At 40.3% G+C, this 24,615-nt stretch overlaps 3 protein-coding genes and 2 pseudogenes across 3 annotated transcripts; 2 read left to right on the forward strand and 3 right to left on the reverse strand.

The window, feature by feature from the left end:
- Positions 1–322: 322 nt before the first annotated feature.
- Positions 323–7,666, reverse strand: LOC132094792 (spermine oxidase-like; annotated as a pseudogene).
- Positions 7,667–11,507: 3,841 nt separating this feature from the next.
- On the reverse strand, positions 11,508–12,332 carry LOC132095486 (hemoglobin subunit alpha). The gene is made up of 3 exons (XM_059500538.1): positions 12,173–12,332; positions 11,821–12,028; positions 11,508–11,736 (listed from the first exon to the last, which is right to left on the reverse strand). Exons 1-3 carry the CDS (start codon positions 12,265–12,267, stop codon positions 11,608–11,610), a joined length of 432 nt encoding a protein of 143 aa, XP_059356521.1. The 5' UTR covers positions 12,268–12,332; the 3' UTR covers positions 11,508–11,607.
- A 788-nt stretch (positions 12,333–13,120) lies between these two features.
- LOC132095487 (hemoglobin subunit beta-like) lies at positions 13,121–13,950 on the forward strand. The gene is made up of 3 exons (XM_059500539.1): positions 13,121–13,279; positions 13,382–13,604; positions 13,712–13,950. Exons 1-3 carry the CDS (start codon positions 13,188–13,190, stop codon positions 13,841–13,843), a joined length of 447 nt encoding a protein of 148 aa, XP_059356522.1. The 5' UTR covers positions 13,121–13,187; the 3' UTR covers positions 13,844–13,950.
- Positions 13,951–16,529: 2,579 nt separating this feature from the next.
- LOC132095680 (hemoglobin cathodic subunit beta-like) lies at positions 16,530–17,049 on the forward strand (annotated as a pseudogene).
- A 2,200-nt stretch (positions 17,050–19,249) lies between these two features.
- LOC132095681 (spermine oxidase-like) lies at positions 19,250–23,455 on the reverse strand. Its single transcript, XM_059500806.1, has 5 exons — positions 23,404–23,455; positions 23,288–23,292; positions 21,100–22,409; positions 20,040–20,223; positions 19,250–19,678 (listed from the first exon to the last, which is right to left on the reverse strand). Exons 1-5 carry the CDS (start codon positions 23,453–23,455, stop codon positions 19,559–19,561), a joined length of 1,671 nt encoding a protein of 556 aa, XP_059356789.1. The 3' UTR covers positions 19,250–19,558.
- Between the last annotated feature and the right edge of the window lie 1,160 nt (positions 23,456–24,615).

Raw genomic sequence — 24,615 nt, forward strand, 5'->3', positions numbered from 1 at the left:
TGTGTGTGTGTGTGTGTGTGTGAGTGAAATATTTTACAAACAAAATGCAAATTTTTTATTGGAAGTGCAATCTATTAAATGGAATTAATAAGTCATCTAATATGGCAAAGAAGCTCAAATATAAGATAACTTTAATTTGTTTCATTTTCATTGGTCCTCCCCTGTCCCTGCATATGTAGTTTAATAGTTTTGATGACTTTTCTATTATTCTAAATAATAAAAAAAAATAAGGAAAATAGTAAACGTAATAAGGAATGAGAGAGAATGTCCAAACTTTTGACTGGCAGTAGTTTATTTACACTTACATTTATTCATTATTGCGAACAACATCAAAAGTGCTTCACACTGTATGTTGATCAATGTTAAATTGTCATAGATTGTGCTGAATAACCCCTGAGGGCACACGTTTAGTTCATTTAATTCATTTACTTCATTAAATGCAATCATATTCCGTTTAAAAATATATATTAGTTAACAATGATTGGTGATTGGGAAAAAAATATTTCTCCATCAGTAGGCTACTACACATACAACACAGAGATGTTTAACAATTAACAGGACAGATATATGTATGGTACCATGACCAGCTGGATGTTAACACTCAGTTAATGATGTTCGTCAAGTAGCTGTAAACTACCCACTGGTTGTTTAAACACTAAACTTGTGTAATACTAGGGTGTGACAGCAAGTCTATAAAATGTGAAATTCATAAAATGATATCTTTATGAAACAAAGTGTATGTTTTCCTCTCTTTATGCTCAATCAGCGTAATAGCTTATGAGTCGCTCTGCTTCTCTGACCCCTGTGAGATACGCTCCATGGGTCGTGGTGTAGAAGTTCTCATGTGTAGCTTCACCAGCAAACAACACCTGAAGGTGCTTCGAAAACAAAGACAAATACAATCATTTTATTCTTAACTTCATCACTGCTTGAAATTGTAAAATGCAATCTGCTTACTATCTTTTTCACTATTGCAAGTTACATCAGAATATGTGGATATATAAAATAAAATAAATTATAAAAGTTAAAAGAAAAACTAGAAAATTTGAAATGTTGCCTTGGCAGAAACCGCTATAAAATCAGATCAAGTACTGAAATTAATAATTCTTAAATAATAACAATAAAGCTAAATAGAATGTAACCAAATATAAAATAAAAATGATACTAATAATACTAAAAAAATTAAATAATGCTTAAATAACACTGGCTAATATACAGTATATAGCCGTTTCTTGTAATAATCATCAGTGGAAAAATTAAACGTATACAATTCTACTAAAGGGTCCTTATATTTTGTACTATACAGATTTTTTTTTAAAAAAGTATTTATATCATATAAATAATCAAGCTCTTGTACAAGTGTGGCAGGGGAGGTGTGGTTCAGCGAGGTCTGCGACGGGAGAGAGAGTGAGGAGATCAGCGGTGGTAAGTGAGTTAAGTGAGAAACAAGTGACACCTGCTTCTCATTGCAGTGATTGGCGTGGGGAAGCAGTATTTAAGCCGGCTGGGAACCAGAGGAAAGTGAGAGACCTGAGGACTCGTGGGAGAAACGACCGACAGAAAGCGAGAGCCTGAAAGTATCAATGTTATGATTTATGCGCATGTGGCGCGACTGTGTGTTTCGTTCATTTTGATTTAGCGTAATAAAGTTCCCACGAGCCTCAGTACGCCGACCCTGGTCTCCTTCCTTCTCTGCCATACGAACTTTATCACACTGGTGCCGAAAACCCGGGAAGGAAGGAGAACGACGCCGCCATGCAAACCCCGTCAGGAACATCGGGAACGCCGTTTGCGGAGCTCATTACATCGCTCGCGGGCCTGCATCAGGAACAACATCAAGCCCTGCTGGAGCTGCGAGCCGACCACGAACATCGGTTTCAGGCAATGATGCAGGTCCAGCGGGAGGACCGCGAGCTGTTCCGGAGCATGCTGGACCGGGAGGTTCGGACGAGGTCGGCCTCCCCCAGTTCCAGCCCTGCTGCCCACATGCCTCTTACGAAGATGGGGCCAACAGATGATCCGGAAGCGTTCCTCGATCTGTTTGAGAGGACGGCCGAGGCGTGTGGGTGGCCGGAGGACAGCTGGCCGGTCCGGATAATTCCGCTGCTGTCAGGGGAGGCCCAGAAGGCTGCTCAACAACTGCCCGTCCAGAACCTCCTGGTATACGCAGACTTAAAAAGAGCAGTGCTCCAAAGGGTCGGCCTCAGCCCCGAGCAGCACCGTCAACGCTTCCGGTCGCTAAAACATGCGTTCGAGCAGGTCCGTTCCATCGATGGGCAGGTCCTCCTTCCTGACCGCGCGCTCTCTTATCCGTATTTTGCCGTTATTAAGGACCGGTTGTATCGAGTGACCCATGACGCTCAGACAAAGGAAGATACGGCCCAATTATTAGTACCTAAGAGCCGTCGGGAAATGCTTTTCCAGGCGGCACATTGCAATCCAATGGCGGGGCATTTGGGTATGACAGCCACGCTAAATCTTCTAATGACCCGATTTTTTTGGCCGGGCATTCACGAGAACGTCCGCAGATGGTGCGCGTCGTGTCGGGAATGTCAGTTGGTGAACCCACCGGCCACCCCAAAAGCGCCGTTGCGCCCTCTACCTCTAGTGCAGGTCCCCTTCGAACGAATTGGTATGGACCTCATCGGGCCATTAGAACGATCCGCACGGGGACATCGTTTTGCGTTAGTCATAGTGGATTATGCAACACGATATCCCGAAGCAGTGGCGCTCCGCAATATCTCGGCGAAGAGTGTGGCGGACGCCCTGTTTCGTTTAATCTCCCGCGTGGGAATCCCAAAAGAGATTCTCACGGACCAAGGCACCGCGTTTATGTCACGCACGTTACGCGAATTATACGAATTATTGGGCATTAAAGCGGTACGGACCAGCGTCTATCACCCACAAACAGACGGACTGGTCGAACGATTTAATCGCACTTTGAAAACGATGATTCGTAAATTCGTACAAGAAGACGCGAAAAATTGGGATAGATGGCTAGAGCCCCTCTTATTCGCTGTGCGCGAGGTCCCCCAAGCCTCCACGGGGTTTTCCCCCTTTGAGCTTCTTTACGGACGCCAGCCCCGCGGGGTGCTGGACGTCCTAAAAGAAACTTGGGAGGACGGACATTCGGATAGCAAAAATGAAATTCAGTATGTCATGGACCTGAGAGCAAAACTCCATACACTGGGGCGGCTCTCAATGGAGAATTTGCTTCAGGCCCAGGGCAGACAAAGCCAGCTGTATAACAGGGGAGCTAAGCTCCGAGAATTTGCACCGGGAGATAGAGTGCTCGTATTACTGCCAACCTCCAGCTCCAAATTATTATCAAAGTGGCAAGGGCCCTTTGAGGTCACACAGCGAATAGGCGATCTCAATTATGAAGTAGTACGAACAGATAGAGGCGACTGCAGGCAAATTTATCACCTCAACCTCCTTAAAAAATGGAGCGAAGAGGAGTCAGTGTTGCTAGCAACGGCAGTGAGCGGAGAGGAGGATCTCGGGCCAGAGGCGATCATTAAAGAAAAATCCCTCGCCCTGGCCCCGGGAGGGGATCACCTCTCGCCCTCGCAGCTCACTGACATTGGACAGTTACAGTCCGAATTTGCAGACGTGTTTTCGCCTCTACCTGGTCGTACTAATCTGATTCAGCACCATATTGAGACGGAGCCGGGCGTGGTGGTTCGCAGCCGGCCATATAGATTACCTGAACACAAGAAAAAGGTGGTTCAGACAGAATTAGAGGCGATGCTGGGGTTAGGAGTAATCGAGGAGTCCCACAGTGATTGGGCGAGCCCGATTGTTTTGGTCCCCAAAACGGACGGCTCGGTGCGATTTTGTGTGGACTATCGCAGGGTGAACGCAGTGTCAAAATTTGATGCTTATCCAATGCCACGGATTGACGAGTTGCTCGATCGGTTAGGTACGGCTCGCTTTTATTCGACATTGGACTTGACAAAAGGATATTGGCAGATCCCCTTATCTCCCATGTCTAGAGAAAAAACAGCCTTCACCACGCCGTTTGGTTTACACCAATTTGTGACGCTTCCGTTCAGCTTGTTCGGGGCCCCCGCTACGTTCCAGCGTCTCATGGATCGGGTGCTGCGCCCGCATGCTGCATATGCCGCCGCCTACCTGGATGATATTATCATTTATAGTGGCGACTGGCGGCGGCATATGGAGCATGTGAGGGCTGTCCTCGAGGCGCTGAGACGGGCGGGGCTAACGGCCAACCCGAAGAAGTGCGCGGTTGGGCGGGTGGAGGTAAGGTATCTGGGCTTCCACTTGGGTCACGGGCAAGTGCGTCCCCAAATTGACAAGACGGCAGCAATTGCGACTTGCCCCAGACCCAAGACCAAAAAGGAGGTGAGGCAGTTCCTGGGGCTGGCGGGATATTATAGGAGATTTATTCCTGGTTATTCGGACCTCACTAGCCCCCTGACTGACCTCACTAAAAAGGAGGTACCAGATACGGTCCAATGGACGGAGCGGTGCCAACAGGCCTTTACCCGAGTCAAGGCTGCCCTGTGTGGTGGACCGCTCCTGCACTCTCCTAACTTTTCTCTCCCCTTTTTGTTGCAGACTGACGCGTCGGACAGGGGGCTGGGCGCGGTCCTGTCCCAGGAGGTGGGGGGGGAGGATCGCCCGGTGCTGTACATTAGCCGGAAGCTCTCTAAGAGAGAGGCTAAGTACAGCACCATAGAAAAGGAGTGTTTGGCCATCAGGTGGGCGGTCCTCACCCTTCGTTACTACCTCCTGGGCCGGGAGTTCACCCTCTGCTCGGACCACGCGCCCCTCCAGTGGCTCCACCGCATGAAGGATACCAACGCGCGAATCACCCGTTGGTATCTAGCTTTACAGCCATTTAAGTTCAAGGTGATTCACAGGCCGGGGGCGCAGATGGCTGTGGCCGACTTCCTCTCCAGGAATGGGGGGGGGGGGGGGGGGCTGCAGGCCGGATGGCTCCCCGGCCTGAGTCGGGCGGTGGGGGTATGTGGCAGGGGAGGTGTGGTTCAGCGAGGTCTGCGACGGGAGAGAGAGTGAGGAGATCAGCGGTGGTAAGTGAGTTAAGTGAGAAACAAGTGACACCTGCTTCTCATTGCAGTGATTGGCGTGGGGAAGCAGTATTTAAGCCGGCTGGGAACCAGAGGAAAGTGAGAGACCTGAGGACTCGTGGGAGAAACGACCGACAGAAAGCGAGAGCCTGAAAGTATCAATGTTATGATTTATGCGCATGTGGCGCGACTGTGTGTTTCGTTCATTTTGATTTAGCGTAATAAAGTTCCCACGAGCCTCAGTACGCCGACCCTGGTCTCCTTCCTTCTCTGCCATACGAACTTTATCACAACAAGTTATTAAGAGGTTACCTTCCTCCCTCTGCATTTATCTTTAGGAGGTAGAGGTGATGCTAATGCCTTTTGTGCTTTCACTCCATCAACACCATCAGGAATAAATGTGTAGGAGCCACGGACGTGAGAATCAGATCCCCATCTGGAGATCAGCGTCTTTGAGACCTCTGGAACTGACCAGCCTGTGAAAGACCTGAGTAACCTTCAAAGACATGAACAGAATTTGTCCAGATTTTCAGATTATTACTGGTGTAACCATATATTATATATTAATTATTTGCAAATAATTTTAAATCTATTTTTTTATTAATATATTCTATTACTTTCCATGAAAGTATTGTGCAATATAAGTAGTGAGAACTGTGTGTGTGTGTGTGTGTATATATATATATATATATATATATATATATATATATAAATAATGCAAACACATAGTAAATAGGCAGTTTTTTGATGTCAAGGAGTTTTGGCACTATTTGTCTCTGATACAGCTTCCAATCTTATTGGAATAGACCTTATGTCTTAAATTGTTTATTTTATATCATATATCATTTATGTTACCATACCTTACACAGATATCTCGTATATCACTGTCCTGAAGCTTCTCCATATACAGTGCTTCTCTACCTGTGATCCAGCCACACAGAGCTGTGGGATGACGGGCCACTGTATCAAAACCAGTGATCTTCTTGAACCATGTCTTCTGCCAGGCTTCTCCTTCAGACAGAGACTCATAAACAGCTTTATCTTCAGGCCCCTCTTTCCACAACAACTGCACCCCGGCACAGTCATCTGGCCAGAATCTCTTTTCAAAAAACAAGAATATTTTGTCTACTATGCCAAAGCCGAGATTCTCAAATCGCAGACAGTTTTTTTTGGTAAGGGCGGTTCAAACATGGTTGAGGCTTTATCTTTGAGAACCCCCAGAGAGAAGGTGACAATCACATGGTCTGCCTCAAGGCTCTGTCCATTTTCACAAACGACCTGAACAGGATACCTTTGGTCTTCACAGTGGCCCTTTTTGACCAGATCCCATCGGATGCTCTTGACAGGTGCACTACACTGGATGGTTCCTGAATGTAGATCTTTCAGGAGAACATCTAAGATTGCTTGATAGCCACCAGGTCCCAAAGTGTTAAAAAATTCTCCCTCTAAATCAATGAATTGCTATTCTGACATGCAGACACCTCATAGATGCTAGAGCAAGCCTCGTCTGTGCATTCATTCCACTTGCACCATTCAAAAACTTGCTGGCCGTCTTCTGTTGCCGCTTGAGGAAATTCATCAAAGGCATCATCCAGATAAGCACCCAGACTTAGTTTCCGGTGCTTGCGCTCAAGTTCGTCATCAGAAGCTTTGTCGGTGAGCTTGCTGAAGTTTGAACACACCTGATCTACAACTGTTTTGGCGACCTGCTTCCCATCTTCTTTGAAAAAGTAATCTTGAGGGGTTACAGAACGGGGCAGGCACATGTTTTTGGATGCAGAAGTTCCCTCGGATAGCAGATTCTGCTCTTTCGCAATCTTGTACAGGGGGTTTCCTTTCTGTCTGTGGATCCTGTTCGCTCCAACTTCGATGACTTTCTCGGTGAAGGGTTTAGTGCTGTGTACTCGACCTCCAATTCTTTCCTACGCCTCAATAACCAGGACATTTTCAAATCCTCCCTTCACCAATGTGGCTGCAGCGGCCAACCCTGCAAAACCTGAACCTACAATTACAACTTTAGCATCTTCTGGTCCAGAGCAGGAGCTCATTTTTGCTGCTTAGTTGAGCTGTTTAGAAAGAGAAAAGCTGAAAATGTAAAAATTTAGTTGTAAGAACAAATCTCACATAAATACTTGCACAGGAGTTATGAGAGTAATGCACTTGCCCTAAAAGAGGCTCTTTTATGTACCCGTGCTTAGAAACCTATAAAACCTGACCTTTGTAGTCCATTCAATTTATTATTATTTGCATAATCAGACGATCATGGGACATCCAATGGCAGATGGTGATTTAAATTCTATAGTTGACTACGCAGCGTGTCGTTTTCTAGTTTGCACATTTAAGGCTGCATGATAACAAAATGTTTTGCTAAATTGCTACCCGATGAAACATGAAGGAATGCACATTACTGTTCTTATAGGCATACATCCGCCTCAGTTAGTGGCAGTGTGAAGACAGCAACATTCATATTTTATAAGATTATATTTATTCTATGATAACTTCAAAATAATTGTCTGTTTATGAAAAAAAATGAAAAATAAATAAATAAAAACTAGGCCTAAATTAATTTAATAAAAGAGCACTTGGCCCAACTAACTAACTAAACCAGGGGTTACCAGACTCTGTCCTGGAGGGCCGTGTCCGGCAGAGTTTAGCTTCAACCCTATTAAACACACCTGAACCAGCTAATCAAGGTCTTACTGGCAGTGTTGGGCAAGCTACTTGGAAAATGTAGTGAGCTAAGCTACCGGTTACTCTACAGATAATGAAGCTTCACTACACTGAAGCTACCCCCTGGGAAATGTAGCAAGCTTAGCTACATCAAAAGTAGCTTGCTACATCTAAGCTACTTTTAAAATTCAATTTTTATGTTGAACACGTCTTATTACAAGCCAATGCTATCTCAGTGCTCAGAACTGTCAGTCAAACAGATAGGCAGGTGTAATTGTTTAGTTCAATTGTGTATTGTGTTCCTTATCAATTTGGCCACAAAAGCAATCAAAATACATGTAATTCACGTAATAATGTTCCACACAACTATGTGTACGCACCTGTTTTCATGGACATGCTTAATATAGGCCTTTCCAGAACAAAATGCAATGTGAATGTCTTTGGAAACCCAGCTAAATTGATTTATTTTCTGATTTACTGTTTTCTACATTAAATCATCCTAAAGAACATTATGTGAAAATATAATCTTGATTACATTTAAATTATAATTAAATAATATAATCATATCAGTGATTTAAATCAAACTTTAATGGGGTTTTTAAATTCACAAATTCTTAATTTAGCACGAGGGCATTTGCTATTTTCCCCTTTGTTTACAGTATATCTGAAATGTGATTTTCTTAACAAGGGAAAACGCTTTTTTTCTACCAACAGATAGAAAAAAAGAAAGTGCTTATTTTGTGATTGAAGACTGAATTGCGATGGTTGTATATTTGGGAATCAGTGTCATGTACTTGTCGAGGTACGGCCACGGTCGACTCGCTCCTCGGGATCAACTGTTCTCCGACCTCACCCACTGCCATCATTTCATCAAGTAATTTTTTGCCTGACTGGCCATTGTGGCCAATAGGAGTGGTACCATCCGGAGCAGAAGGTGGCGGTAATGCATCAAAGCTGGTTGGTTGCCATCCACCGTAAACAAGAACAAGATGAAGTGGCGGCGTCGTGTCACTTACTGATCCAGGATCAGTGATCTTAGCAGTTGTATTTCCCGATTTGAGTTTGAGCTTCAGAAATGCTTGCGAAAATGTAGCTTGTGTGGAAGCTACCGCACTACTTGGTAAAAAAAAAAAGCTTCGCTACAGAAAAGCTATTTGATTCAGAAAGCAGCGAAGCTACGACCACGCTACTGAGGAATGTAGTTAAACTAGTAGCTTCGCTGCTTGTAGCGACGCTACTGCCCAACACTGCGTATACTTGAAACTTCCAGACAGGTGTTTTGAGGCAAGTTTAAGCTAAACTCTGCAGGACACTGGTCCAAGTTTGGTGACCCCTGAACTAAATTAACTAAATATAAAAGTAAATGAAATATATATGCCTACTCTTAGGAAATAACCCTGATGGAAATTATCAATGGTTTTGTTATAGTAAAAGTGTATAGGCTAATCAAAGAAATATTTTTGTAGGCTAGTAAAACCATTGTTAATTTTTGTGAGGAAAAACTCATAGTTTTCGGTCTTATTTTTATGTAACGTTCATTCGCTGACGCTGTATTCATTTCTGTAGAGCTAAAGCTTTCATGAACGAGAAAACAATTATGAGTATCTGTTTGCGATTTGTGGGATTTGCAAGTCTGCCACAGGAATTTACTCAAAACTTAAGCCCTTTAAAAGACACTATGCTAGATGTTTTAACGGGTATAAAATATAGCTAGATAACACAGATGTTTTAGCGAACTGATTACGGTTATCTCATGTCAACAATCATGACACGCAATACGAGTGTATGTATTGTTTTCCATTACAGTTTAAATGCCCAGTTTTATCATTTTAATAGTCTTACCTGAAAATATTAAGCAAATATCAAAACGTTGCCGAGTTCGTCCAGTAGACTTCCGATTACCGGTGAGCAGGAATTCGGGATTGGATCTGGAGTCTTCTCTTGTATATTTGTGGGTGATCAACCATGTGGATGGATGATCACGGCCTTCTGAGCCTACTAGTAGGCGCAGTAGGCCCCTCCTGGCCCATATCTATGGGCTGATAACCGCTGATAACGCCCATTCAATCGAGTGATAACGTTCGTATCGGGTGCATGCATCAACTCGAACACAATCATGAACACATCTGCACTCATAGTATTTTATATGAACTCACAAATAAATAGACTGTAAGAAGTTAAATAAATGATCAAATCTGAAGACTATTTAATATTTCTGATTAACAAAACAATTTAATTATAAATTATATCATAATTTTAATAAAACATACAAAATGAAGCACAATCTATGTATAGGCCCATAGGCTGAATCATACCATTTAGTGCATGAAGTCCACTGTAGTGGACAGATATATTTTCTGTAACAGAAAAAAAAATACAAGAAAAATATTGTTAAAATATGGATGAAACTATGTCTGACATCTAGCTGAATTTTGTTTTTTTGTACATGTCTGGTTTTCTGAGAATAAATGATTTGACACTTATTCCTGAGGTAGCCTATAGTGCATCCCCTTTACCCGCAGCATCAGATGCGTCAAAGGGTTAAACCCACAGCCTGCGCCAACCATTCTCATGTTCTGCAATATAAGTTTAGTTAGCCTAGTGGACAAATAAATTTACAACATTTAGAAAATACTTCGCTTAATGTAAGCTGGCTGGGTTATCTGCATGTTTATTCCGCTATTACAGATCATGAAAACTGTGCGAGACAAATATTCAAAATAGCTTATTTAGCATCTTTTCTTGTGACCATTAAATCGCCTGTAGGATTCCGTTCAGAAAAAGAAAAGAAAACAATGAAAAACCTCTTTCAGATATTTTTAAAAATAATTAGCAATTTAATATAGACCTACTTTTTTTGTCTGTATAGGGCTCAAAAACCTGTCCTGTCTTTGTGGGTCAAGTAGACTATAGAAACTGTTAACTCTCTCTGTTCACCTCTGATAATGTAATCAAATTTCTGCATTTCTATGATAAAAAGCATATGAAGATTTTATATCTCAGAATGAGTAAGAGTGTCGCTATTTTATATCCCCCTTGTTTTGTCTTGTAAAATCTTAATATGTACACGGACAAATTCTTCTTTGACCTCAGGAGAACTGGGGTGGAGAATGGTGTTCATGTATAATAGTGATTTCAAGGCTGTATCTCATTTTTAATAACTTCAATTCATCCCAGGTCTGTAATAGTAGTTTGAAATTTGAATTTCATAATTCATCAATTGTAGCTATTTTTTTGTAAGCCGTGGAGTAATAAAGGTACTGCAAAATACTAAAATTGTAGTTAACTTTACAGACATATCATATGTCAAAACTTTTTTGGTAATTAAAGGCAAAAACAGATACAAAATAATGGATTTTTAAAAGTGCACCTTTCTAAGCATTTTTAATTGACTTTTGAAAATAAGAGTTGTTTTATATTTGTAATGGAAAACCTTGAAGAAACCCCGTCAAACATCATAGCCTATTTCTCATTGTTCTGACTGTGTATATATAAGACTCGGACACAGCCACTATTATACGGAAAACAAATATTTACAGTGGTTTGAAATGTAAATATCGACTAACCATGAACCGTGTTGACTCAAATTCATACACATAATGGTTATTTTAAAAACCCATTTCTTATACTCTGAGCATAGCTATAAATGCAGCTTTGGTGAGTTTATTTGCAAAGGGACACAACAAATGTGGAAGCAGAATGGTTTTATCAAATAGGAATATAGGTCAATTATTTTCCACATGATCGATTCAAATATGAGAGATAAAAATAAGACATGACTCATTTCCATATTCTCTGCCTTTTATTGAGAAATGTTATTCAGACATCACACTTGAGTTGGTCACGGGTGCCGCACCGTGTCGTTTGGATGCCCACCGGGAGTTTAGCGGTATTTCTCAGAGAGAGCCAGAGCCAAGTTCTGAAAAAACTTGTCAACTGACATGTGAACCTCTGGGGTGAAGTCTCCAGGGAAGAGCATGCCGATGACCACGATGACATTGTGTGCGAGGATCTAGAAAGGAACACAGAAACACATTATAACGGATATGTCCATGATGAGAAGTCACACTGTTAGGTAAGTTTTGTCATGGTGTACCTTGAAGTTGGCCGGGTCAATACGCAGCTTGAAAGCATGAAGTTCGCTCAGGGAGGACAGAGCTCCCACAAGGTTGTCTATCTTTGAAACGGCATCGCCGACTGCACCCATGATAACCTTGCCATGCTTCTTCACAGGACCAGACCCAGGGCTCAGGTCGGACCAGTGAGAGAAGTAGGTCTTGGTCTGAGGGTAGACGGTCAGCATTCTGAAAGAAAGCAATAACATTGTTCATTTCGGTGATCATTTGAGATACTCGAATAAATCAAAACTTTAACGTCATGTTATTTTGCAAAGTTATTTGACAAAGTTCTACATAGACATGTATAGGAAGAGAGTAATTCAACATTACCTGCCGAGGGCTTCAGCGCCGATCTCATCGGATCTGGAGCCGATCTTAGCCCATAGGGCTTTCACAACAGCCTTGTCCTTATCAGAGAGACTCATTGCTGCGTCTTCTTTTTCTCAAGTTAGATTATCTTCAGAAAAAGATGTTGGCGAAAACAGAAGTTTGTCTCACTTTTTATATAAAACTAAGGAAGGGCACACCCGTCAAATCGGTCCAAACCGCACCCCTTAAACGCTTTTCTTCTGATCCCCGACTTGTGTTGCCCAATCAAAATCGTGCCAATTGTGTGCTTCTTGTTTAATTGAGATAACGATTTTATTTTCACATCCTTCAGGCACTTAAGTAGCCGTTTAATAATTTTTATTCCCACTTAGGCTAATCACCATTTTAAAACTTATTAATCATAATTAACGCAATGTTTAAATGAACTGAACCGACGTGTGTAGCCTAGTAGGCTATTTATTTATTTTTATTATATTTTATTTGCTTTAATAAATGGTGCCTGAACTACGGAAAAGATGACATCAATAGCAAGACAAGATGACATGAAATTAATTTCGAGTAATAAAGTTTATTTGAAAATCATCATTAACTGAAAACACTTGTAACATCATCGCATTTGTCTGGACATTTATTGTAATTCAAATACCTATTTACAAGGGTGCTTTAGTATTTCATTTTTTTTTCCATTTTGGTTTTCAACAAAGTAGCTAACATTTATTAGTAATGTTTTTTTTTTAAATGTTTATTTGATATATGTGATCAACCACAATTTGTGGGCAGAAAAAAGCTTACTCATGTTTAAGACATCTCACAAAACATTATTTTGGACGGTGTCCAATCAGTGATGTCCAGACATGTATGCGTCACCTGCTCGGAGAAATTACCCAATGAGACGTTGCATCTTGTTATGGGCGGAGACATCACCCATCAATAAATTGTCCTCCGGTTTCTGAATTTCTACTAGTGATTCCTGCTGGACTTAAACAAGTGCCTAAGGACACCCTAAAACGTAGACATGGTTGAGTGGACAGATGCTGAGCGAAGTGCCATCATTGGCCTGTGGGGAAAGCTCAATCCCGATGAACTCGGACCTCAGGCCCTGGCCAGGTATCATTGCATCACATTCTTTAATAGACACATTCTTCGTGTTAGATGATGTCAGCTGCGCAGTTTATTTAATCCTGTTCTTAATGATTCTGTCTATTTAAGGTGTCTGATCGTGTATCCCTGGACTCAGAGATATTTCGCCTCCTTTGGGAACCTGTCAAGCCCCGCTGCGATCATGGGTAACCCCAAGGTGGCAGCTCACGGCAGGACTGTGATGGGAGGTCTGGAGAGAGCCATCAAGAACATGGATAACATCAAGGCCACCTATGCGCCACTCAGTGTGATGCACTCTGAGAAATTGCATGTGGATCCCGACAACTTCAGGGTAGGTTTGCGAAAATAAAACTAATATTTGCGTGATGTAAACATAGAAAACTGTTGTGCTCATATTATGTTGAAAAACAGCCCCCTAATAGATCTCTTGTTCTACAGCTCCTGGCTGATTGCATCACCGTGTGCGTTGCCATGAAGTTTGGCCCCTCTGGCTTCAATGCTGACATCCAGGAGGCCTGGCAGAAGTTTCTGTCTGTTGTCGTTTCCGCTCTGTGCAGACAGTACCACTAGATTCCCATCACCGATGAACACCAGCTGGATTGCAGAAGATTGCGGGAGCTGTTCACACAAAGATCTAACTCTTATACAATAAGATCAATAAAATATTGTTAAAAGCACCTTGATGTTGTTTGCTTCCATTTTTTTCAACAGTGACCAGCAGTCTACATGACCAAAATAAAGCTCTTTAAAAAAGAAACATGTTCTAGATGACAATTTAGGGAAATAATCCTGTTCTTAACTTTTAGCAAGCTTTTCGACTCGACTTAATGAGTCAGCAACAAGCAACTCTGGCAAAAACAGTTTTGATAGATTTGCACACTGTGGGTGTTGACCGCTTGAATTCATTGATAAAAGAAATTAAATTTATCACAACCACCAGTGGCTCTAGTATCAAAATAAGCTGGCACTCTTCGTTACTTTTATAAGTATAATAGTTTTAGTCAGTTTCTCTGTTTGCAAATTTACTTAGGCATATATATATATATATATACATACACACACACACACAATTTTAAAATGTTCTGTTTTTTTCCAATATACAAAAATAGAAAAGTCCCATGCTGAGTTATACTGAGCCAACTCTTCGAGTCAACTTGTTGAACTTTTGCTGCTGTTTTTTTTTCAGCTTGAAAAATTTGTTTTGACATAGCCTTACTTTTGACTTCATTAATTACAGACTGAAGATATAAAACATAATCAAATGTTAACAAGATGACATTTTTCACTGGCATGTGCCTTGCAGCCTGTCACTATAGCTGGAGCAGGAGCAAAATTTTAATAGCTCTACTATATTTCCTGAGCTGTTGTCCGAGGTCTGCCTGTGTTGTCCTGTTACTGTAAATCCTGACAGTGCTACTGCTATAATGCAAATTCACTTGTACGTAAGTCTGTGCTTTATTGTACTTTGGTATACTATTCTGCTCTTGCCTCAGTCAAATTAAAAAGGGACATTATGCTGTGCCATTAGTTAATAGGCACACTATAAAAAATGATGGGTCCTGGTGGCCATAACTAATATACTTCAGAAAATAAATGAAATGTACTTATTGTGTTCATGTTGTATTGCAAACACTTTTGTTGCTGAGGTGGGAAACAGGTAAGGTTGGGGACAGGTTTGGTGATGTATGTTTAAGTTGGCTAAGGTGTAAGGGATGGGTCAACAGATTAATTATAAATGTAATTACAGAAAGAAATAATATATGTAATTCTTGGGAACTTTATTTAATAAAAATAAATTATGCTAAATAACACGCAACTAACTCTAAACCTAACCCTCATACTAACCCTAACCATATAGTCAGTACATGTGGTTAATTAATATTACACAGTACTTCAATGAATAACTTAAAACTTCTCTCCTCTCCTCTATTAAGTTACAGAGATATTGAATATATAACCCATATTGTTTGAATTATTTTTTGTAATTATTACTTGGTTTTATGCATAAACATATACCCCAGAAGAAATTAAAGCTATGATGCTTTGACTTTATATCAGTTTTTAATTTTAAGGAAAGGAAATTAGCTAAATGTTAACTGCAGCACATTATAAAAAAGGAAAAGACTGACTGTGGCCAAGTATGGTGCTCTGCATTTCACCCATCCAAGTGCACACACAGCAGGGAGTAGTAAACAAACCCACACACACACACGTCATGAACACACACCCAGGGGCAGTGGGCAGCAATGTTTGCTGTGGTGTCCAGGCAGAAGTTGGGGTTTCTGCATTTTGCTCAAGGGTCTCACCTCAGTCTTGAAGGTGGAAAACTGAGGTGAGGTGGAAGACTAGAAGGGAGTCATTCACTCCCCACACCCAGGGCCGGGTTTACTTCTTATCGTGACAAGTTCTCAAACCTCTCCATTAAGTACCCCTAGACCTGCACATTTTGTATGCCTCCCTCATCTATCACACCTGATTCAGCTCATCAGCTCCTTAGTGGAGAATGTTAGACCTGGGTGTGTCAGACAGGGAGACATACAAGACGTGCAGTGCTGGGGGTAGGATATCTTTCATGTTTCCTCCTACGCACCTCATCCCAAATCCCAAAATGTAATTTTAGAGCTACTAACAGGGGTTGCACTATTGATATGCAGGCTAATGCAGAAATTATTGCAATTATTAGAGAGAGAGAGAGAGAGCAGCAGTGTTCAGCAGCATCTCCACTAATAGTGAGTCTTTTTATGGTCAGAAACTATTAAGACCAAAAACATTTCAAACCTATGCCATTTGCATGTAACATGTAGCTAAAATCTCGGTAAATATTAAATTATGAATATATTTTTGGTCCATTGTTAGAACTTCATTCTCAAATATTTAATATTTTTTAATTATTCACATATTTTATCATTTAAAATGATTTTTTTTTTTGTGGACAATAAATCAGCGTTTTCTTCAGAGAACAGATTTAAAATACTATTTTGATAGCCATGATTGTTTTGTTTTTATTAGCCTAAATGTTATAACATTTAACATATATTAAACATTATATGTTAAATTAATTGCAGATCAAGCTGGGTAGTTTAGGTGTAGGGTAGGAGTGAGGTGGTCCAAATAAAGTAAACAACTATATAAAATTATATATAATTTTAGACCATTAATTAATGTAACATTAAGGATCGGATCCTAGACACATGGCCAATCAATCCTAGCGGCTGATGTGGGCGGAGAGCGCAAGAAGCTATCTCTTGATAAAAACAACGCGCGCATCTATGTTCAGCATTCACACTTGTTGAAAAAGTAAAGAGATAATCACAATGGTGGAGTGGTCGGATTCCGAGCGCAACACTATTGCTAGTGTCTGGGGCAAAATCAACGTCGATAAAATCGGACCCCAGACTCTGGCAAGGTAGTTTAACAGTGTGTAAATGATGATGTACACAACAGCTTGTTTAATCAGTGATGCATCTTGAACAGGCGTTGGATTTACGTGTTTTCTTTCTTTCACATGACAGAGTGCTGATTGTATATCCCTGGACACAGAGGTATCTCGGTTCCTTTGGAAACCTTTCCAGTGCGTCTGCAGTCCTGGGCAACTCAAGGTGGCAAACCATGGGAAAGCTGTGTTAAATGCGTTAGACAAAGCCGTGAAGAACTTGGATGGCATCAAAGGCACTTACTCTGAGCTCAGCCAGCTGCACTGCAACACACTCAACGTTGATCCAGACAACTTCAGTACTGAAGATCCCTGCCTCAATCATGATTCAATGCAGATCTAAAAAAATATAGCCTATATAAATAAATCATTCAATCAAGGGATGGATTTTGAGTCTTTTCATTTCCAGTATTTTTTCATTTATCGTTTCATTTGTCATCGGGTTCAATATAGGAAAGTTTCTTCCTTTAGTTTCACTTTCATATTTTACCACTAGAGGGCGCACATCTGCAATCTTACTGAAACCTACACGCCTTTCCTTGAAGACACTGAGATACAGTCATGGCCAAAAGTTTTGGCAGTGACATACATTTATGTAAAGTTTGCTGCTTCAGTATTTTTAGATTATTTTTCCACGTTTCTATGGTATACTGAAAAACAATGACAAGCATGTTATAGCCTATGTTTTAAAGACTTTTATTGGAAATCATTATATATATATATATAATGAGTCAATATTTACAGCATTTACCCTTGTTCTTCATAACCTCTGCAGTTCGCTCTGGTATGCTGGATATTAGCTTGTGAGCCAAATCCTGACTGATGGAAATCCATTCTTGTCTTATTAGTTCTCAGAGTTGATCACAATTTGTGGGCTTCCGCTCGTCCACTCCTGCCTTTTGAGGACTGATCACAGGTTATCTGTGGGATTGAGATCCGAGGATTACGCAAAGTGGCGCTAGTAAACATTTTTTTTCTCTGGTCACCTTAGCTTGAGTTGTATACGAGATTACAAAAAACCTCGAAAGCCTATAAACCAACACCTCCAAAAAACCCTACGAAAACGAGAAATTAAAAGAAAATAATACGCCACACAGGACATCACACGACAAGAAAAAATATACGCCTATACTGAGCTCATGGTTGAAGTTTGTTGCAGCCATTACAACCATCCTAATTAGTATTTGCATGTTTGGACTGTTTCTCATGAATATAATTGTTTGACTCATATATTAGACATATTCATAAAATAGTTAGAATTTATTCGTAAACGTTGTTCTGTTGTACTGAGGTGTCTGATGTTATTTCACCTGTTTAAATATTTGTTTAAATCCGTTTTTCAAAGGCTAAGTTTGTCACGTCCTAGATTAACTGTTCGTTAACTATTTCTCCCGGAAGAACAGCTTAAACAATATATATATATGTTATTTAATAGTTTTGATGACTTTTTTTGTTATTCTATATAATGATAAATGAGGAAAATATAATAATAAGGAATGAGAAACAATGTCCAAACGTTTAATTGGCAGTAGTTTATTCATTTGAATGAACAATTATAGATATTTCCAGATAAAAAATGTATTCAAAGATTTAATTTATTCGATTTAACATTTTTCCTATCTCTTTGGAGTGTTACAAGCTCTTAGTGCACGAAGAAGATATGTAAAGTTGCAAAGACGTCTCAAATCCAATTAGATATTCTTTATAAAAGTTAAGACTTGTCCATGCCTAACTAAAATGCCTCATTTAAGCCCCAACATCTACGTCACAGAGTGGGAAGATTTGCATAATGCCGCCCAAAAGAAAGAAGGCGTAACTTTTATTCTCGTATTATTGTTGTTGCTGCCATGTTGTGGAGATGCTGTGTGTTTCATTGTGAAAGTGAAACCATTTTGTTTGGCCTTTCAAAAGAGGATGATATTCGCTTCGTCATGCCTAGAGCAGAATCATGTTGGTTGCTGAGGAAATACATCAACTTCTCGATTGCCAGATCTGCTTTCACTGTGAACAAAGCGGGGTCATGCGGTTGCCGCAACCCAACGGACGCTCCTTCGTCGAATCTGGTGGCCATGCCTTTCTCAAGTCCTCCGGCTGTTCCTCACTTAAGAACTCAGTGTGTGATGCTGTGTGATGCATTTTATGGAGGGCTATTTCCTGACCCCTACAGAGTAGCCTACAATGGGTCTGTGATCAAAGGCTGTTCTATAAAGTGGGGCAGTTTCAAATTTTTAAGGACAGTCTGGCGCTTCTGACTCACAGCCTGTAAGTACATATTTATATTTAAATTTGCCACTGAAGATTCATACTTGAGTTCTGAGCAGTGTAGAGTAGTGCCTGTTGTTTTTTTTTTCATTTATCCGATGACAAATGCAGACATGGTTTTATGTTTACGCAGCGCGATATGCAACGCAACGAGTTAAAACACAGTATAAGTCATTATAATCAGCAATTCTGTCCCCACTGGATGCAACAAGTGCCTCGTTTGTAATGGGTTTTATTGGTTTTGTCTGGTCATGTGCACAGTATGTTAAGGTAAGGCTTGAGGTATTCGGTCAATCACAATTCACTGGATAGTTGGCCAATCTGAGCGCACCTCGCTTTTTTAGAACGATGAGCTTTGTAAAAATTGACGCGTTTCAGAAAGGCAGGGCATAGAGGAGCAACAAAAATGTACATTATATGGGAAATAATGTTTTTTAAACCTTAAACCACATTAACACATTGCATTACACCAAATACACAACATAATGTTCTTTTTAGAAACGTCATATGACCCCTTTAATTCAAGGCAAATGAGAATGTTATCTTTATGAAACCAAAGTATATGTTGTCCTCTCTTTGGGACTGTATGCTCAATCAGCGTAATAGTTTATGAGTCGCTCTGCTTCTCTGACCCCAGTGAGATACGCTCCATGGGTCGTGGTGTAGAAGTTCTCATTTGTAGCTTCACCAGCAAACAACACCTGAAGGTGCTTCGGAAAAAAAAAAGAAAAATACAATCATTTTATTGTTAACTTCATCACTGCTTGAAACTGTCTTTTTCCACTATTGCAATTTACATCCGAATGTGGATATCAGTGATTTTATAAGAAAATATTAAAATAAATATAAAATAAAAAATATAAAAAGAAATGAAAAAAATATTAATAAATGCAATATTTCAATAATAGTAAAATAGCACTGGTTAATATATAGCTGTTTGTTTGTAATAATCATAAGTTATGAAAAACAAAATGGATATCCAATTCAATTAAAGATTCCTTATATGTTGTACTATATTAAAAAAATTAAATGTATCTATTCAAACAATTAAACAAGTTATTATTGGGTTACCTTCCTCCCTTTGGATTCATCTTTAGGAGGAAGAGGTGATGCTAATGCCTTTTGTGCTTTCACTCCATCAACACCATCAGGAATAAATGTGTAGGAGCCACGGACGTGAGAATCAGAGCCCCATCTGGAGATCAGTGTCTTTGAGACCTCTGGCACTGACCAGCCTGTGAAAGACCTGAGCAACCTTCAAAGACATGAGCATTTTCAGATTATTACTGCTGATCACCGATAACCATATGTTTTGGCCAACACGTTTGTCCAACACATGCTTTTCACTCTTGGTGCTCCAACTCTCCATATTTTAATGATCATAATCTTTTTCACATAAAATCAGTGGTGTCTGTGATGAAATTTTTCAGCAATTACAGTCCTTTCATGGATGTTGGCTGTGCAAGGATCTTTGTGGTTGGTTTTGTGGAAACATTTTATTCAGTGTGAATATGGGCATTTGTTATCACTTGCTCACTTTTTAAACAGTTGTGTCTAGTTTCAACACAATCCTTAGTGTTCATTCGTCCCTATTATTCACATTTGGTTTTTGCCCATTATTCTTCTCATGTCACCTCATGTCATTCTTTTTACATGCAGTCATAATTGCAAAGACTTGTTTTTAAAACACCAAATAATAAGGCTAATTTGGCTAAGGTTATAGATGCTCCTCCTAAACAGGTTCCCATGATGACATATCACCCATTTCACTCTAGCCTTACTAACTATTGCTGAACACACCTTACACTGACATACAAACTATAGAATATAGACAATGACATAATACAAGATAATTGCAATGTTTGTTGATTCAGTGAAGCCTACCTAAACCATATTAACCCCTAAAATAATGGCCTAAGGTGTGTTCGCATGATTATATATGTTCAGAGGTTGGTCAGAATAATGTGAACACCTTTTTATAATAGTTTACCAATGCATTGGTTGAATTTGTTTTCATAAAATTTTGTACACTAAAGCAGAATGTCTAGCATGTCAAGGGGGCTGAATAATTTTGATTGCAACATGGGAAAATTATTGTATGTCATACATTTCATCATTTATGTTACCATACCTTACACAGATATCTCGTATATCACTGTCCTGAAGCTTCTCCATATACAGTGCTTCTCTACCTGTGATCCAGCCACACAGAGCCGTGGGATGACGGGCCACTGTATCAAAACCAGTGATCTTCTTGAACCATGTCTTCTTCCAGGCTTCTCCTTCAGACAGAGACTCATAAACATCTTTATCTTCAGGCCCCTCTTTCCACAAAAACTGCACCCCGGCACAGTCATCTGGCCAGAATCTCTTTTCAAAAAACAAGAATATTTTGTCTACTATTCCAAAGTCGAAATTCTCAATCGCAGACAGTTTTGTTGGTGGTAAGGGCGGTTCAAACATGGTTGAGGCTTTATCTTTGAGAACCCCCAGAGAGACGGTGACAATCACATGGTCTGCCTCAAAGCTCTGTCCATTTTCACAAACGACCTGAACAGGATACCTTTGGTCTTCACAGTGGCCCTTTTTGACCAGATCCCATCGGATGCTCTTGACAGGTGCACTACACTGGATGGTTCCTGAATGTAGATCTTTCAGGAGAACATCTAAGATTGCTTGATAGCCACCAGGTCCCAAAGTGTTAAAAAATTCTCCCTCTAAAGCAGTGTAATTGCTAATCGTAGATGCAGACACCTCATAGAGGCTAGAGCAAGCCTCGTCTGTGCATTCATTCCTCTTGCACCATTCAAAAACTTGCTGGCCGTCTTCTTTCGCTGCTAAAGGAGATTCACCAAAGGCATCATCCAGATAAGCACCCAGACTTAGTTTCCTGTGCCTGCGCTCAAGTTCGTCATCAGAAGCTTTGTCGGTGAGCTTGCTGAAATGCGAACACACCTGATCTACAAGCTTTGTGGAGACCTGCTTCCCATCTTCTTTGAAAAAGTAATCTTGAGGGGTTACAGAACGGGACTTTTTAGATGCAGAAGTTCCCTCGGATAGCAGATTCTCCTCTTTTGCAATCTTGTACAGGGGGTTTCCTTTCTGTCCGTGGATCCAGTTCGCTCCAACTTCAATGATGTTCTCGGTGAAGGGTTTAATGGTGTGAACTCGACCTCCAATTCTTTCCTTCGCCTCAAGAACCAGGACATTTTCAAATCCTTCCTTCACCAATGTGGCTGCAGCAGCCAACCCTGCAAAACCTGAACCTACAATTACAACTTTAGTATCTTCTGGTCCAGAACAAGAGCTCATTTTTGCTGCTTCGTCGAGCTGTTTGGAGAGAGAAAGCTGAAAATGTAAAAATGTATTTGTTAGAAAAAATAGCAACTCTCGCACAAAATTTGCACAGAAGATAATGCACTGAGAGTAATCCACTGTGCTCTAAAAGAGGCTCCTTTATGTACCCGTGCTAAGAAACCTGAAGAACCTGTAAAACCTGTCCTCTGTAGTCCAAACAATATATCACTATTTACATAATCAGGTCGTCATCATGGGGCATCCAATGGCAGAAGATTTATATTCTATAGTTGCCTACGCAGCATTCTCTCGTTTGCACTTTTAAGGCTGCATGATAATAAAATGTTTTCCTACCTAATAAAACTATATGAAGGAACACATGTTACTGTTTCTATAAGCCTAGGCTGACAGTGTGAAGACAGCAATTGTAATATAATCCTTTAGAATTAAACCAATCCAATGATGACTTCGAAACTCCTGAAGTGTTTCAACTTTTGTGTCCCATATGCATCAGACGTTTATAGCCAATGTTCCATGGGTGTGACGTCTGAGGCTAAGACTGCTATATTCACTTGCATATTTATTTGACAGGTACCATTTTTAAAATTGTGGTTTTCTATAAATCATCGGAGATGCAGAGCACATTAATAAAGCAGCTTTATGCAGAGTGGTAAGAAAAGTGTGCGTCACAATTACATTCTTTATGAGAACTTTTGTGTTGTTTCCTTGTATAAATCTGTCAAAGACCAGTTTCACAAGACTACAGCCAGGTCATTGTTGTAAAAATGGGTTTAAATGAGGCTAATCTGATAAATGACGTTCACTTGATAACATCTTGGTGTGACCTCTGGAAGTAACCTAATAATTTGAATTTCCTTCAGGATTTCCAGTGTGGTTGGATGCATTGATGACAAACTTATTCCCAACATCGCACCATGTGAACATGAAACTGATTACTGTATGGAATGGAAGGATCCCCGATTGAAGGATAGTACGAGATATGCCTATGCCATAACCACTACCACAGCTGTTAAATAAACACCAATTATTCACAATTCATTCAATTCAAAAGCAACAGTTTTTCTTTTTGGATTTTAAAATCCTTTCAATACTTGACCATGTCCCCGTCATCACTCACTGGTGGTGCAGGTTCTCCCCCTGAGAGCCTCTGCCTTCTTGACCTCAGTCATGGTATTGCCAGCCCCAGATTTAAACCCACAACCTTAGGGTTAGGAGTTAAATGCTCCAACCACTAGGCCACGACTTCTCCAATGTAATAAATCACGGTTGATTTATGCAAAATATATGCACATACGTGATGCAAGTTGATTGAGACGTTAAACAAATCAAGATTCGTATTTAAACACCAAGGGCTGCTGAAGCTGTGACAGAGCTTTACAAGCACTAAAGCAGCAAACATTTCACCAAGTTAATAAATTGTAGCAAACATGATGGCAACTGTGGCATGGTAGATTTTTGATGAGGTGTTATAGAGGTTTGGCTTTCTGACGACTATACATGTAGGCGATGAGGTGGCAACAGACAAAACAAAAAAATGTGTAAATACATGTACAATGTATAAAGGTTTTTAAAGGCATGATCAAACTTTAAATAATATCTTATTGTAAATAAAGTGGCATATATATATATATATATATATATATATATATATATATATATATATATACATTTTTTGCACTAAACAAAAAAGCACTCATGTTGTCATGATTCTGCCTTCATGTCCTGATTTTCCTTTAGTCTTGAGGCAGGATCATGACAGGCCCGTGTTTTGTGTACAAGCACATGGCCTTGTCCTTGGGCCATGTGCTTGTGTTGTCTCGTTTCCTTGCCCCGCCCCCTTGTTACCCTAGTTTTGTCATTATTGATTTACCTGTGCCACCTGTTGTGTCATTATTAGTCTCCCTATTTATATACCCTTGTGTTCACTGTCTTGTGTGGTTCATTGCTACTTTGATGTTTCATTGCTACACATTGTCTCACCTTGAAGAGTCACTGTGTCAAGAGTCCTTTGTTTATTGTATGTTTCTAGTATTGTTAAATCATCTTGTCTTTGCCCTAGTCATTGTTTTCCCCCTCGTGGGTTTTGTTTTCCCCTTTTTGTCCTCAATAAACCCTGTGTGTTGTGCATCCTGTCTGCGCTTGAGTTCATCCCTACCCTCCACGTGACACATGTTGCTTCATAAAACAGGTTAGACCATGGAAGTTACATGGATTACTTTAGTGATGTCTTTCCTACCAGTCTGGACCTTAAATATAGTAGTTGCGTTGCTGCCAACGGGGTAACAGAAAGACCTCGGATTTCAGTCAAAAATATTTTCGTTTGTGTTCT

This window comes from Carassius carassius, chromosome 19 (genome assembly GCF_963082965.1).
Source record: "Carassius carassius chromosome 19, fCarCar2.1, whole genome shotgun sequence".
Classification (NCBI taxonomy): domain Eukaryota; kingdom Metazoa; phylum Chordata; class Actinopteri; order Cypriniformes; family Cyprinidae; genus Carassius; species Carassius carassius.

Bases quoted from the DNA above. Each gene is read 5' to 3' on its own strand.
- LOC132095486 (XM_059500538.1), bottom strand. From the start codon at position 12,267: ATGAGTCTCTCTGATAAGGACAAGGCTGTTGTGAAAGCCCTATGGGCT. The intron at 12,029-12,172 runs GTAATGTTGAAT...GCTTTCTTTCAG, and splicing joins GGCGCTGAAGCCCTCGGCAG to AATGCTGACCGTCTACCCTC. The intron at 11,737-11,820 runs GTACACCATGAC...GTTCCTTTCTAG, and splicing joins TTGACCCGGCCAACTTCAAG to ATCCTCGCACACAATGTCAT.
- LOC132095487 (XM_059500539.1), top strand. From the start codon at position 13,188: ATGGTTGAGTGGACAGATGCTGAGCGAAGTGCCATCATTGGCCTGTGG. The intron at 13,280-13,381 runs GTATCATTGCAT...TGTCTATTTAAG, and splicing joins GGACCTCAGGCCCTGGCCAG to GTGTCTGATCGTGTATCCCT. The intron at 13,605-13,711 runs GTAGGTTTGCGA...CTTGTTCTACAG, and splicing joins TGGATCCCGACAACTTCAGG to CTCCTGGCTGATTGCATCAC.
- LOC132095681 (XM_059500806.1), bottom strand. From the start codon at position 23,455: ATGACTGAGGTCAAGAAGGCAGAGGCTCTCAGGGGGAGAACCTGCACC. The intron at 20,224-21,099 runs GTATGGTAACAT...ATGTCTTTGAAG, and splicing joins ATACGAGATATCTGTGTAAG to GTTGCTCAGGTCTTTCACAG. The intron at 19,679-20,039 runs GTAACCCAATAA...TTTTTTCCGAAG, and splicing joins ATGAATCCAAAGGGAGGAAG to CACCTTCAGGTGTTGTTTGC.